Consider the following 14,456-nt stretch of genomic DNA (forward strand, 5'->3'; position numbering starts at 1 on the left):
CATGAAAAGAACTATAATTCCCATGAGGCAACGCGGGAAGGACTTGTCAGTTTCCGGAGAGTTTTTCGCGCATTGCATGCTGGGAAGTGTAGTCTGAGAATCCGTTTAATTCTTTGAGTAAGGACTGGAGGAGGACTACATTTCCCAGAATTCCGCGCTGTAAGGGTCGAATACAACGTTTCCTGAAACTTTTGAGGTTTTTATAGACTGTCAGTGCAGGGATTGCAGGTGCTGCATAGTGCACAAGTGAATGTCTGCTCCTGTCTGACAGGGGAGATGGACGGAAGGTGCTTTGGTTGTGCCTCCAAATTCTCCATTTTTAAAAAAGAGGTGAGTGCTCTATAGATGCACATTATATTACTAGTATGTCAGCAGTGGTAATGGAATGGCTCTTCCTGTACCCAATCTGTTTCACAGTGTGTACTATACCCTAGAGCAGCATTCACCATACTGCAGGCTTCAGAGCTGAACTCCCTGTCTCTATATCTGCTCAGAGCTTTCTCTGAACCTTAGAATTTCAGCATTATGTCACTGGTGATCTGATGTATTGTATTGTAGGGCTTCGCCAAACTTGCTGACGGTTTCCAATATCAAAACTGTTATTATTTCATCAGTTCTTTTACCCTTAATTATTATGAGCCAAAACCCAGTGTGGAGACTACATAGAGATCAGGTATAATGGAAAGATCTGCTCCCGTTCTGTGTGTCAAACCACAGTTTATTTTGGTTTACAATAACTGATACATAACTGATGGACCCAAGAACTGCTGAGGGAGCAGGGGAAAGGTGAGACAGTGTAACAGCCTGTGAATCTGTAGTATGGAAGGGCCCTGGTAATATGCCCATAGCCCTTTAGGCTCATTGGTATAAATATAAAAGTGGATTTTAGTCTTGGTGCCTGGATCAGTGAGTGTCCCTGGTGTATCATGATGGATTTTGATGGTAGATTTCCTTTCAAGGGGTTGTTCCAAGTTAGATTGTTATCCCCTATCGATCGGCAATTGTTAAGTAAAGTACTTGCTTATCTCCGGCACTCCTATAGTCAGTGAATGAGTTATATTGTATGGAGCATTAGTGAGAATGGGACCCCAGCTGTTGGACTCCCACTGATCACATTGTCATCCTGTATCCACTGGATGGAAACGTACTTGGAACAAGCCCTTTGAGACTTAAAGTGGACTCATACCACACTGGACAAGTAAATTTCAGTGTTTGCGATGAGATAAAAATTCTGGTTTGTCTAAGGCCCCTTTGCGCATGGCCGTGTTCTCACCCGGATCAGATCCCGGGTGTAGTACACTACTTGGTGGAGAGGGGAAGGGGGAGTGCGTGCTCCTCACCCCTTCCCTCTCCATTGAAAGCTGAATGGTCGCGCTGTTAAAACTGCATGGGTCATGATCTAGTGAGGCAACTGTGACCAGGTGCTATGGACCTCTATGGGGGCTGTGATCTGGCTGCATATTTCGCAGGCCTTCATACTGTCATGTGCATTAGGCCTTACTAAGTTTCCTAACTCTGTTGGGCCATTCCTTTGACGTGTGGGGATTGGTAGCATTTACTTTTACTTTTATTGATACGTTACCGAGGGGAATAACAGAGGAACTATGTAAAGATCTAAGAAAGATGGCTTGAGAATAGAAAGATTTACTAAATATGGGAAATAGAAAGAAACGGACTGGTCAGGAAAAAGATTGACGCTGCTCTTCCTTCTCTTGGTCCATTGATGTCCTGGCACTGGATCCTGGACATTGCTGTTGGCAAGTGTTTTTTTTTTTTTTAATTACGGTATATTTGTAGATGGGCAGTAAGACCAGTTTAATACACCTCATTACTTATCACATTGGGATTTATAGGGCCACTAGACAGCCGGTAACCCCATTAGACCCAGTCCTTATCTCTGGCAGTGGCAGTGTTATCCTATAGCGTGGCCAAAGTTACCCTGAATGGAGTTGCATAGGACCCTGGTAAGTGATGCCCATGACACTAGTGGCAGTAATATGATGGACTGATGAATGTTCTATTCTCTCTCCCCAGTGCGGCTGTAAATCCTGTGGACATTCGTTCTGTGCGGGATGTCTGGCGTTCACAGCTGTTTTACCTGCGCACGGTAACCATAAGCAGAAGGTCTGCAAGAAATGTCACGACCATCTCAACAGGTGAGAGTTTATGGGAGAGCCTTTCAGATGTAAGGGGCTTTTCTTGACCCACAACTCCTCTATTAGTGGCCATATTGGAACAGGACAATTCAGAGATTGATAAAGCAGACAACCCCTTTAAGGTGGGGAATCGGCTCGGAAAGATGTGATCACTGCAAGAAGACAAGAAGTGTTGCCATGGGGATTTCCCAGTCTCTTACTGTTGTGTTTGACTATTTATTTATTTTTTTCTTCTATAGTACCACAGCGCCGAAGAATGATCCCTCTAGATGGTCCCCACCGGAAAATTACAAGAAGTACGTCTTCTCACTTTACAAAATTTCTGTATTGTCACTTTATGGAAATTCTGCCTATTGTCTTTGACCTGTATGACATGGGTGACCTTAAAGGGGTTGTCTACTTTCAGCAAATAATTGATATGGTTTGTGTAAGGAAAAGTTGTACAGTTTTCCAATATACTTTCTGTATCAATGCCTCACGGTTTTCTACATCTCTGCTTGCTGTCATTCTATAGAAAGCTTCTATGTTTATTTCCAGTGGATAGAAATCTGACCATAGTCACACAGGTGCGTGGCTCATTATATCACACAGCTCTGATTACTCTCTGTGATATAAAGAGCTGTGCACCTGTATGACCATGGTCACATTTCTATCCACTGGAAGTAAACATAAAAGCTTCCTATAGAATGACAGCAAGCAGAGATCTCAAACAGTGAGAAATTGATACATAAAGTTTATTGGAAAATTCTACATTTTCCTTACACAAACCATATCAATTATTGGCTGAAAGTGGACAACCCCTTTAAGTTTAATGATTTCATGTGCACATTGGTATCAGCTTAGTAGCTCCTATCATCCATAGGCTCTCATTACAAAAACAAATGGCCATAGTCATCCTCTGCGACAACTCAGCATGTATTTCACACGAATTACGCTTCTGAAAATGTGACTTTAAAAAAAAAAAATAATAATAATAGTATTTTACCATTTTCACATTCATACACATTAGATGATATCTCATGTATCCAGACTCTCCTTCGACTGATGATATCAGCAATTTGGAATGTGATCACCCAATCCTTATCTACATTTCTCTATGGAGGTGTCAGAATGGATCATGTATGGGGCCTCAGGGTTCTGTTCACATCATGACTTTTGTACATGTTTGGTGTATGCACCCGCACAGCTTGTCCTCAGGCTTGCATCAAAAACTTGTATTTTTAGGAGAATGGCCGCCTTGGAAGCCAAGCAGAATCAGCAGATGGGGGTACAAAGAGGTCCAGGGGCACCACACACTGGCTCCAGGTACCAGGGCTTGTCACCAGAAGACCGCGCTATCGCAGAACGACTGGAAAAACTCAAGCAGGAAACCAAACCTAGTGAGTAGCTCTCAACATTTCTTTGATATATTATTAATATTATATAATATATATTATATGTGCTGCTCTATGGAAAGTCTATAGAACTGATTCAGATTTGTCACCAGGTCACATATGGATGATGTGTGTTTTCTTTGACATTTTCTAGAAGCAACCCCTTCCACGGCTGAAATAGAGTCCAGGATAGAGGCGTTACGAAAGGAAACGCAAGCACGTGCCCCGTCCTTGCAAGAAATGGAGGATCGGCTGGCTGCGTTACAAGGGAGGGCTCCGCCATCGAGATCAACCAAGCCGGTAATAACATCTTCTTCTAATGTCTTCACAATGCCTACATTTTTTTTATCTTTCTGGAAACCCCTATGAATTTATGTGACAAATCATATGTGTGATCTACAGGCGAGCAATAAGATTAATCTGTAGCTTATACCAGGGAATTAACTAGTGTGTCACACTTTTACAGATCATTATTAGCATACAGCTGATTTAAAGGGTTTGTCCATGAAAGAAAGTTCTTAAATTTTAATCCCCTAGTGATTGTTACACAATAAAGATAATTTTGATGCTGTGTGCTGACAATGTGCTTAGATTATCAGGGTACAGGTTTATCTACACTTATATTTAGCTTTTCAACATACACTACTATCTGATGCATAGAAAAGAAAGATCCGATAGATCAGAGATGAGAGACGGTGAAATCCATGAGATACATATAACACACAATGACACTCTCAGCTCTGCTTTCTCACCTATAACATGCACAGAGTCAGCTCTGATATATGCCTCCCTCCCAGATAAAGACCTTATCTGTCTGTAGCTTGTAGAGTAAGTCTCTGAACATTGCTGCTTGTCTGCAGGAAGTGCCTGTGTCTGAGCTGGTCTTGTAATGCAGGAGGGAAGGGCAGGACGCAGAGAGCACTGCAGTGTGCAGAAAGGGGAAGCTATTCATTAAAAGAATCCGACTATAGTCAGAAGATTTACAGTCGTATCCAGGGACAACCAAAATAGTAAACACAGGACTGATAGAGACAGGTTGGAATTATATCTATGAAATGCTGTATTTTTGTTAATAACAAAATGAGAGAATGTTTGTTTTATTCTGTTTATCCTGAGTATATTTAAGAATCTTTAAGAATAAGGATTGTGTATTAGCTGTATTAAAACGTGCTCCCCCTGTTTGAATCAAGCACTTGTTATACATCCATGTTGCCACTTTATTGATGAGAGAGATATACTCTTATAGAATTAAAGGGGTTGTCCAGTCACAACAAGTTAGCCCCTGTTCACTGGGGTCTGATGGATGGAGGTCTTCGAATGGAGCAGCAAGGCGGCTCCATTCACTATGTCTATGGAATTGATAGAGATCTCAAGTCACAAGTATCTCCTTTAGCGCCATAGAGATGAATAGCATGTGAGACCGTCTTCTCTGATCTCGCTGATACCCCCCCCCCCCCCATGATCAGCAAGTTAGCCCCTATCCTGTGGGGGCTAACGTGTTGTGGCTCGACAACCCCTTTAAGTGTGACTAACCTTCCATTCAAACTGGGGGACTTAGGACCTAGTCGGGGTCCTAGTAGTTGAGCCTCCACCGATTTATTGGATGGTAGATACATCTCATTTATCAGAAAAACTCTTTTTTTACTTTGCAGCAGCATCAACCTCCTGATACCAGAAGCCAAACACAGAAAACTGATGACCTGCTCACCCAACTGAAGGAAGAAGTAGCCATAGATCAAAAGTGGGACCCAGAATCTCCGCAAGGTAAATATTGTAAAACTGAGATCACTAAATGTTACAGGTTTCAATGTGTTAGGCTGCAGTCACACGTGGCATTTTGAACCTGTTTTTGGGTCGTTTTTAAGCAGTCTTTTGAAAAACGCATGTGTTTTTTGAAAACTTATCCATTTTTGACAGGTTTTTACCAATTATCTTAATTAAAACTGGTCAAAAACTGATGCGTTTTTCAAAAACGCATGCATTTTTTGACGGACTGCTTAAAAACGGGCCAAAAACTGGTTCAAAATGCCACGTGTGACCGCAGCCTAAGTCTTACTCTCACTCCGCTCTTCAGGCTCTTTCACATTGGCGTCGTTTTTCACATCTGTGGTTCAGTGATTTCCACGGATGCCTCACAAAGCCACTGTTTTCAATGGGCGTTTCCACGTTGGCTTATTTTTTTTCACCGATCCATTGTTTGTGGAAAAAATTATGAAAACTGATGCAGATCACAGGAGGCAATGGGTCTGCAAAAAAATGATAAATGTTTTCAAAGCAATGTTACACCATCAGCTTTTTGTGTTGACACGCAGACAAATTGTAACAAATGCGTAATTGAAGAGCAGCTGACATGCCAATGTGAAACCATTTTCACTTGTAGGTTCGCTAAATGTAGAAAACATCCTGTAGATTGTACATTGTGTTCTATCTGCTCAGCTCCTCCTGCTCTATAACATGCTGCCTGAAGATGGAACACTATGTACAATCTGCGCAGCTCCTCCTGCTCTATAACATGCTGCCTGTAGATGGAACACTATGTACAATCTGCGCAGCTCCTCCTGCTCTATAACATTCTGCCTACAGATAGGACACTATGTATAATCTTCTCAGCTCCTCCTGCTCTATAACATGCTGCCTGCAGATAGGACACTATGTACAATCTGCTCAGCTCCTCCTGCTCTATAACATGCTGCCTGCAGATAGGACACTATGTACAATCTGCTCAGCTCCTCCTGCTCTATAACATGCTGCCTGCAGATAGGACACTATGTACCATCTGCTGAGCTCCTCCTGCTCTATAACATGCTTCCTATAGATAGGACACTGTGTACCATCTGCTCAGCTTCTCCTGCTCTATAACATGCTGCCTGCGTATGCATCAAGAGGAAAGTAAGTAGTGTAAAAAATTATGGCTCAGAATATGACAACACAATACACATACACATATATGTACAGTCACATGACGGTAATCCATATATTCAGTGTTTACCTAGGATTTAGCAGTGCGCTGCTGTATCTGTGGGGATTGTTTGCCTGTGTCGTCAATAGGGTCATAAATGTCACAGGTGGAAATACCACGTTATGGTTTATGGCGCAGGGAGGGGCTCAGCGCGACCTTGGACTGCTATATACCCAACCTTCTCTGCTATATACCCAACCTTCTCTGCTATATACCCAACCTTCTCTGCTATATATCTACGGTTGAATTTCAGAAGGAGTGTATGGAGTCTGCTCTACATCCATCTATTAATATGCTGACACCAGCCTGCAATGGTTGGGATCACAGGTGCCATTTAATCCCTTAGTGTCTATGTCAATACCGATTGACGGTGGCAAGTGTATTGTTTGATGGAGGGAGAGGCTTCTTTGCTCTATATGTGGTGGGGGACTGTTTTTATGCTGCTATGGTTGGTATCACAGATGACTCTATCCACCAGCTTAGATGCCATGGTGCTTCAGTGTGAACTGCAACATCTCAGGGGTTGAATGAAAGGGTTCAAAGCCTGAGGCTTCCTCACTGTGTGTACAGAGGATAACATCTGTCATAGAGAAAAAAAGAGAGAGGATAGCAAGATGGCCACTGCTGCTACCTGCTGTATACTATACTGCCATATGGGGGATATTGTACACGGAGTGAACTGGGAACCAGTCAGTTGAGTAATCTGCTGTGGGGGTGCTCTATTCCAAGTATAGATAGTCCAAACTTCAATGTATATAAAAGAATGGCACTCGCCTATTTGCAGCTTCACGTTATTGCTTTTATTGAAATGTTCCAGACATTTTCAGGGTAAAATGCATCGGTGCTCTGAGAAACGAGCGACGGCCGTTTCGCGCATGCAGCGCTTCTTCCAGCTTGTCTGGAACATTTCAATAAAAGCAATAATGTGAAGCTGCAAATTGGTGAGTAACATCTGTTGTATATGGTAACACCGGTCTGCAATGATTTGGATCAGAGAAAACTCCAATCCTTTTTATATAACCCCTAAGATGCCGCATTCACTACACCTGTGGCATTGAAACTATTCAGTAGAGGTAGAGGCTTCCTCGCTACATATGCAGTAGTTGCCATCTGTTATATACAACTAACACCTGCCTTCAATGGCAGGGATCAAAGATGGCTCCAGTCCCTGGTGTCACTACATCTGATCATGGCATTGAAGCCGTTCAAATATGTAGAGGCTCATATGCAGTGGGTGCCATCTTTATTATACAAAGGAGACCTATCTGCAACGGCAGGGATCAAAGATGGCTCAAGTCCCTTTTGTTTAACCCCTTAGATGCTGCATTCAATACATCATGGCATCTAAGCTGTTAAATTGTGGTAGAGGCTTCCTCGCTACATATGCTGTGGGTGCCATCTGTATTATACAACGGAGACCTGCATGCAACGGCAGGGATCAAAGATGGCTCCAGTGGTGCTTAACCCCTCAGATGCTGCAGTCACAAATATGTAGAGGCTTCCTCGCTACATATGCAGTGGGTGCCATCTATATTATGCAACAGCAGGGATTAGAGATGGATCTAGTCCCCGTTTAACCCCTTAGTTATTTGTAGACCACTGCATCTATAGGGTTGGATGAAGGGAAGGCATTCTCTCTCGGTCACATGAAGACTTTGCTTCTATTATTTACATGGAGTCTCCTGTATTGTACAATCTCTTTCCCAGAGTTCCCTTCTCAGCCAATGAATGACCTGAATAAAGCTGATCATATGGATAGCGGGACGGGAATATTTACTGAATTGGATGCGGCGCAGCTGGAAAAGGAAAAAGACAAGATTTTGAGGGAAGCAGCGGCCGAACTACGAGATGATAACACAAGGCAAGAGAAGATGCTGGAGGTCGCCAAGAGACTGGCAGCGCTACAAGGCGGAGATCCCGAGAAAGGTAAAGTAATAGATTGTAAAACTACTATTCAAGCATTTGTCTCTCTACACATGGAGTCTGATGGGTTCCCTGTAGGATCTCCTGTAGTGCATGCACCCGCATTGGTCCTCGCTCCTCTGCACCCGGCTGCTGTGCAATGCTCTGCAGGATCTCTGGTTACAGTGACAGCAGGTTTGCGGATTATGGAAAGGGTCTGCGGCCTCGGTGTCATGGATTCTCAGGTTTCACTGTGGTTCTCAACCTCGGGTTTCTTCGCTCTGGACACAGAATGAGCCTTATGTGCTTCATGTATGAGATGTTATAAACGTTACCTGTATAACCATTCACTCCATGGACAAATCCACTGCAATGCAAACTTGAAGAAAGAAAATCAAACTTTGCAGTGAATTTGTCTGCGGTGTGAACCTTATATTACATTGTGATCATCTGTTTATGGAACAGTATGCCTTTAAGGGATTGTCCTCGACTAAGAAACTGATGAGTACAGGATAGGTCATCATTATATATTGTGGGGGTCCGGTAACTAACACCCCCACCAGTCAGCCTCTGGATCTGCACATTGCAAAATGTCAGGAGTGGACAGCTCAATATGCAAAATAGAGGTCACTTTGTGTTATTACAGCACCTTGATTATTAATAATAATACATCTTTGTATACTGCCATCATATTCTGCAGAGCTGTACGGATCAAGGGAGACTATACAAGCAAAATAAGACATTACAGAGCAATGACCTGGTCATGTGAAGCCATAGGAATGAGGTTGCTGCTCACAAGAGCTTACAATCTACAAGGAGGAAGGGGTGACACAGGAGGAATATCTATGATACAAGTGTTTCTGCCCATGTTCCAGAATATAAACTTTTTAAAATAGTGAAATAATGATGTGTTTTGTTCTTCCTCATTCCCAGTAACTATGGACAACATAAAACTACCTGACAGTGATGAAGAAACGGAAGAGGAAGCGGTACAGAGAATCCTGAAGCAGGTCAGACTAAAATCTGCTGTCCTTTTCCATGTCTGTAAACTGTTCTAGCAGCCAGAACCTTCCAGGATCTAAAGCCTGAGACACTGGGCATATCTGTTAGAAGATAGCGCCATCCATTGTATAGTGGCCAACAATAGAAATGCAGCTTCTACTATCCCCCCTACCCCTATCTTCAGTGTAGGGTAGCTGGAGAATTCTCTTTTTTTATATATTTTTAGTAATCTGGAATAAAAAGCAATTAAAAGAAAATAATTTGTGTCTCCTAACTGTTCTGATAAAACTATATGAAGCAGTCACACATGGCACCAAGTTTTGGGTGTACAAAGCTTAGTGATGTATTATTTGTCATCTGAGATTCTGATGTATTTGTATTAGATACATTATCTAAGTTTCCATGGATCTTTATGGCTTTCTGTGGTTATTCGCAGCTCTCTGAAGAGGTTACCCTGGATGACGCAAGTGGCTATAATGATCTGTCTCATCAAAGCAGAAGTGTCGCCCAAAACGTGAAACCGGGAAAAATACCGCCATCCGGACTAATAGTATGTCATAAGTAAATCTTATTTGGTATCAGATACTGATAGGAAGTAATTATTCCATGTGTCTCCTATTATTAATTAACATGGTGACAGATAATAAGAGTCCTCCCATATAGTTCTTTCTCAGGGCTTGGTAAATGGGCCAATTTCTGCACCAAGAATTGACATCAAAATATGCTATATAAGGCGCACCCCAGATTTAGTCATCCAAAAAAAGGAAAAATATATTTGACACCAATTAAAAATTAAGTTGGTCACACACAAGCACAGCACATACAGCTCTGCTACAACCATTCACTCACACACACTCACACAGCTCTGTGCATCCCTTCACTAACACACAGCACTGCTACATCCATTCACTCACACACACACACACACACAAACAGCTTTGTTACAGCTATTCACACAACACTGCTACAGCCATTCACTCACACACACACAGCTCTGCTACATTCACTCACTCATACATAGCTCTGCTACCACCCTTCACTCACACCCGCACAACTCTGGTACAATCATTTACTCACACACAGCTATGCTACAACCATTAACTCGCACACACATAACTCTACTACAACCCTTCACTCACACCCATAGAGCTCTGCTACAACCCTTCACTAGGTCATGCAGGTCATGTCAGGACAGCGAGAGGGGAAAACAGTGCAGAGGCTTTGCTCTTTGAGATTGGGGGAAGCGCTTTATCAGTGCTTCATCCGATTTCCAGGACAACGGTCATTGGCTATTTAATACCGCCACCGGGGTAAAATCTGATGACCGGTTCCCTTTAACTAAGTTGAATTCTGTACATAATATATGTATATTCTTCCTACTTTTTTAAAGTTTTACCACTAGAGGTGCTGCTAGTTTGAATCAAAGTCATATGAAATGAGAATGTAATGATGTAATAATAATCCTACTATACAGGAGCCTGTGGCGCAGATCCTTCCTGATAGGATAACAGCTGGAAAAGTGAAAGAGCCGGATAGTGATGAAGAGGAGCTGCCCTGGTGTTGTATCTGTAATGAGAACGCCGCCATACGGTGCCATGACTGTGACGACGATCTGTACTGCAAGAGATGCTTCAGGTATATTCTGTTAAAGTATCCAATGTTGGGGGCGGAAAGATCAGGCATGTTGAATTTCAACCTGTCCAATCCTTTCTTAGAAAACCCGCAACGGCAGTTGTCTGGTGATTACTTATTCCCCCTCAACATTAATAACACATGAACCCTCGACCAAACTGAGCACAAGTGTATCGGGAGGTCAATAGTTACACTATAGGTTAGTCATGGTGAACCTTGTAGATATAGTGTGCCCAAACTACAACCAAAACCCACTTTTATGTCGCAAAGTGCCAACATGATAATTTGAGCAGTAACCTATTTATCTCTGCAGTATAACAAGTTTCAATCGTATTGGCCCGCAGAAAGGGCTCTGAGTGCCACCTCTGGCACCCGTGCCATAGGTTCGCCACCACTGCTATAGGTCCTAGTTCTGCATAATACATAAGTTTATCATGGTTTTACTGCCTATACTGAGCTGACAGATTATTCTTTCCCTCTGTTTTAGGGAAGGGCACGATGAGTTTGATCGGAAGGAGCATCAGACCTCTGAATATCGCCCTCCTCGGAAAAACAAGGGGCGATAAAGGCAACTAAATAGTGCATATCACTCACAATCCTTAGTGGGGTACTTGACACAGAAACTCGTCATGTATACCTAATATGTATAATTTATTACAGTTTAGTATTGTAACTTTTTAACAAAGATTGAATAAGTCAATAGTCCAGGCTGCTGTAAAGTGACTTATATTCTGTATTTTCTAGCAGTTTTCCCCTCTGCAGCTTCGAGGTGTTATATGCAGTTTGGTGAAGACCTAGCTGCTCTACACTATACACGGATGAGGCGAAATCTGCATCTACAACTTTCTCTTGCACTCACTCAGAATATTATCATCCTTATAGGACCCTATAGGAAAGCACTGACCATTGATAATAAAGCACTTGGGGTGAGATAGCAACTTACTTTTTACCTGCAGTTCTCTGTGCCTCTTCTTTCTCATCCAGTAGATTTACCTACTCCCCCTTGCCCTCTCCAAAGAAATAGTGATAGTTGGACAATAGAGGGGTGAAAGAGCCTGATAAGCCAAGGAAGCACTTTCCTCTAATATGATATATTACAAAGTTTCTTGCACCCGTACTATTCATTCATGCTAATTTTGTTGGAAAGTTACTGACCATTCATCACTAAAATCTGTCGTCTCTATCCTGTGGCTGTCTAGCTGCTGCAAAACTATCACTCCCAGCATGGTGACTCTCACAGATTACCCATAATGCAATAAGGATGCAGGTGAATTTCTTCTGGACCGATTTTTAAAGTAATTGGCCTCTATTCATGGTATTAGAGCCACCATTCTTATAAAAAAGGACTTTTATTGATGTCTTCTTTTGCAGTCATGGAGGTGGGAGCTGCCGTGTATAGTTAAGTTCCTCCTCACTGATGGTGAAAAATGATAACCCGGCTGAAGAGAAATCCCGAGGGAGGGCTGAGAAGGGGGATTGATTTCTCTTCATATAGCCAACGTCATTATCAACCCCCCTCCTTTTGAGGGAGTGGTTAATGATGTAGGAGTTCTGTGTCCCACACAACCACTTTGTCTCTCTCAATGTTCCAGCAAGGCCCTACTCCGGATGCTTGTAGTTGAATATTGATGGTCCCTCAATACAATTTCCATACTAGCAGTAAGGTGGTAGCAGTGAGACCTGTCAATCAGGAACAGAGAGCCAGGGCAGAGCAGGGAACAATGAATATACAGGACTCGCATCATGTGAGTTGCATACAAGTTTACAAACTGATTTTTTTTAGCATTGCAGCTATTGAAAGGAACCATTTATGATTAAAAAAGCACTACCCTTATTCATAGTTTTTTTTATGAAGTACTTATTTTGGTTGTGTTAATTTTAATGGCAGGTTCCCTTTACGTTGTATAGGCACCTGCAGGATGCCATTACAGTTTACATCTGGCAGAGCATGGATCTATTCAGTCACAGCTCTGCCGTACAGAGCAGAAATTTGCATTCGGGTGGCCTCCCAGATGTAACTTTGCTTTGGGACCCAGGGGAATTGAATCCATCCCTTCCAGGGTGATGTAGTGTTATGACAGCTGATTACAGTTACACTGTTATGTTCATGTAATTAAATGATCTTGCTACTCCTCAGAATATCTGTTGTACTTTATACTCCATTGTTGGTAACGGTTTATTAAATGACTATCATTTTTATGCTATGTTTTAATTACTGTTTTGTAATTTATGATCGTGAATGCACATTGTGTATATATAGAGAACATCCATATCAAAGAATGCTTTGTGTCGCCACCCAAGGTTTAGCAGCGATGACTCTGACTGCCAAGCGTGGATAAACTATGTACAATAAAGTTCTTATAAAAGAGAAGGCCTGATTTCTGCTTGGGGTGTTAGGGTGATGTCACACATGGCGTTTTTAGGCAATTTTTGGGCTGTTTTTAGTTAGTGCGTTTCCAGAACATAAAAAATGCATGCGTTAAAAAAAGCATGCGTTTTTGTTCGGTTTTCTGAATTTGTGCAATTAAAAACGGCCTAAAAAGGGTGGCATCACCCTTAGGTTTAGATTATAAATTAGAGACTCGTGCCACAAAGTAAAGGTGGATTAAAAAAAAGGAAAGCATATATGATAGCATCATGTCCGTATACACCCCAAGGTAAGAGGGATAATATAGAGATCAATATCAAGCAGCTGCAGCAAAAGGACATGTAAATTTAGGGTTGTAAAAACTAGAAAGCCTAATGTGTTCTTGACGTGGCTACTGCGGCGCAATCACTGTCACAGGAACTGCCCTGCAGCAGCCACGTCATAGTGCAGCCCAGCTCCTCCAGTTTGCCGCCAGTCAACCGAGGGCCATGGGTAGGATTCGTCCCACTTGCCTTGTTCCCGATACTCGTCATATAAGGCTCTGTGTAAGGTGCTGTCTGGGCACAACATGTTATCCTCTATCCAGAAACTAACTAGTATCAAACATCAATAAAATTCGGGGTTCATTATTACACATCAAATAAATGGAGAAGCTTGTGCACTGCCGCTCCATTCACTGTTTCGGCTATAATTGATTGAGCTTTGTTTTTTCCGTCAATTATATTTATGACTGTTTGTACTCTTTAATGTTTTATTTTATTTGTATATGTCCCCTATGAATACAGGAATATGGATGGCGCTATATAATTAATGATTATTTTTTATTATTGCTATAGACGGAAAAAAAAGAGAGCAGCTTCTCTATTCATCTGTAGTGGTCCCACCTCTGGGAACCTCCCTAATACACAAGTTATTTCCAATACTGGAGATGGTAGTAACATGTTGTGGCCAGAATACCCTTTGAATAAAGGTTTTCTGGCTCTATTCATGTGTTAACTTGGCAGGGGATGCAATCTGCGTCTACCGGCTCCTTCCCCGCCATGAAATGAAACGGCGGATCAATA

At 42.2% G+C, this 14,456-nt stretch overlaps 1 protein-coding gene across 2 annotated transcripts; it reads left to right on the forward strand.

Annotated features, from left to right (window-relative positions):
• The first annotated feature begins 104 nt into the window (after positions 1-104).
• On the forward strand, positions 105-13,236 carry ZFYVE19 (zinc finger FYVE-type containing 19). Of its 2 annotated transcripts, none has more exons than XM_072115336.1 (11): positions 105-330; positions 2,035-2,156; positions 2,396-2,452; positions 3,381-3,535; positions 3,684-3,829; positions 5,185-5,293; positions 8,196-8,414; positions 9,324-9,400; positions 9,829-9,942; positions 10,867-11,027; positions 11,512-13,236. In XM_072115336.1, exons 1-11 carry the CDS (start codon positions 277-279, stop codon positions 11,588-11,590), a joined length of 1,293 nt encoding a protein of 430 aa, XP_071971437.1. In that variant the 5' UTR covers positions 105-276; the 3' UTR covers positions 11,591-13,236. The 2 variants fall into 2 exon arrangements, with proteins under 2 accessions (XP_071971437.1, XP_071971436.1); XM_072115335.1 differs by having other exon boundaries at positions 111-330; positions 5,182-5,293.
• Positions 13,237-14,456: the final 1,220 nt, after the last annotated feature.

This window comes from Engystomops pustulosus, chromosome 7, assembly GCF_040894005.1.
Source record: "Engystomops pustulosus chromosome 7, aEngPut4.maternal, whole genome shotgun sequence".
NCBI classification, from domain to species: Eukaryota; Metazoa; Chordata; class Amphibia; order Anura; family Leptodactylidae; genus Engystomops; species Engystomops pustulosus.

What these genes read in the sequence shown, in the direction of transcription:
- ZFYVE19 (XM_072115335.1), top strand. Translation starts at nt 277, where the DNA reads ATGGACGGAAGGTGCTTTGGTTGTGCCTCCAAATTCTCCATTTTTAAA. An exon ending in TCTCCATTTTTAAAAAAGAG is followed by an intron (nt 331 to 2,034) that starts GTGAGTGCTCTA and finishes CTCTCTCCCCAG; the next exon opens with TGCGGCTGTAAATCCTGTGG. An exon ending in CATCGAGATCAACCAAGCCG is followed by an intron (nt 3,830 to 5,181) that starts GTAATAACATCT and finishes TTTACTTTGCAG; the next exon opens with CAGCATCAACCTCCTGATAC.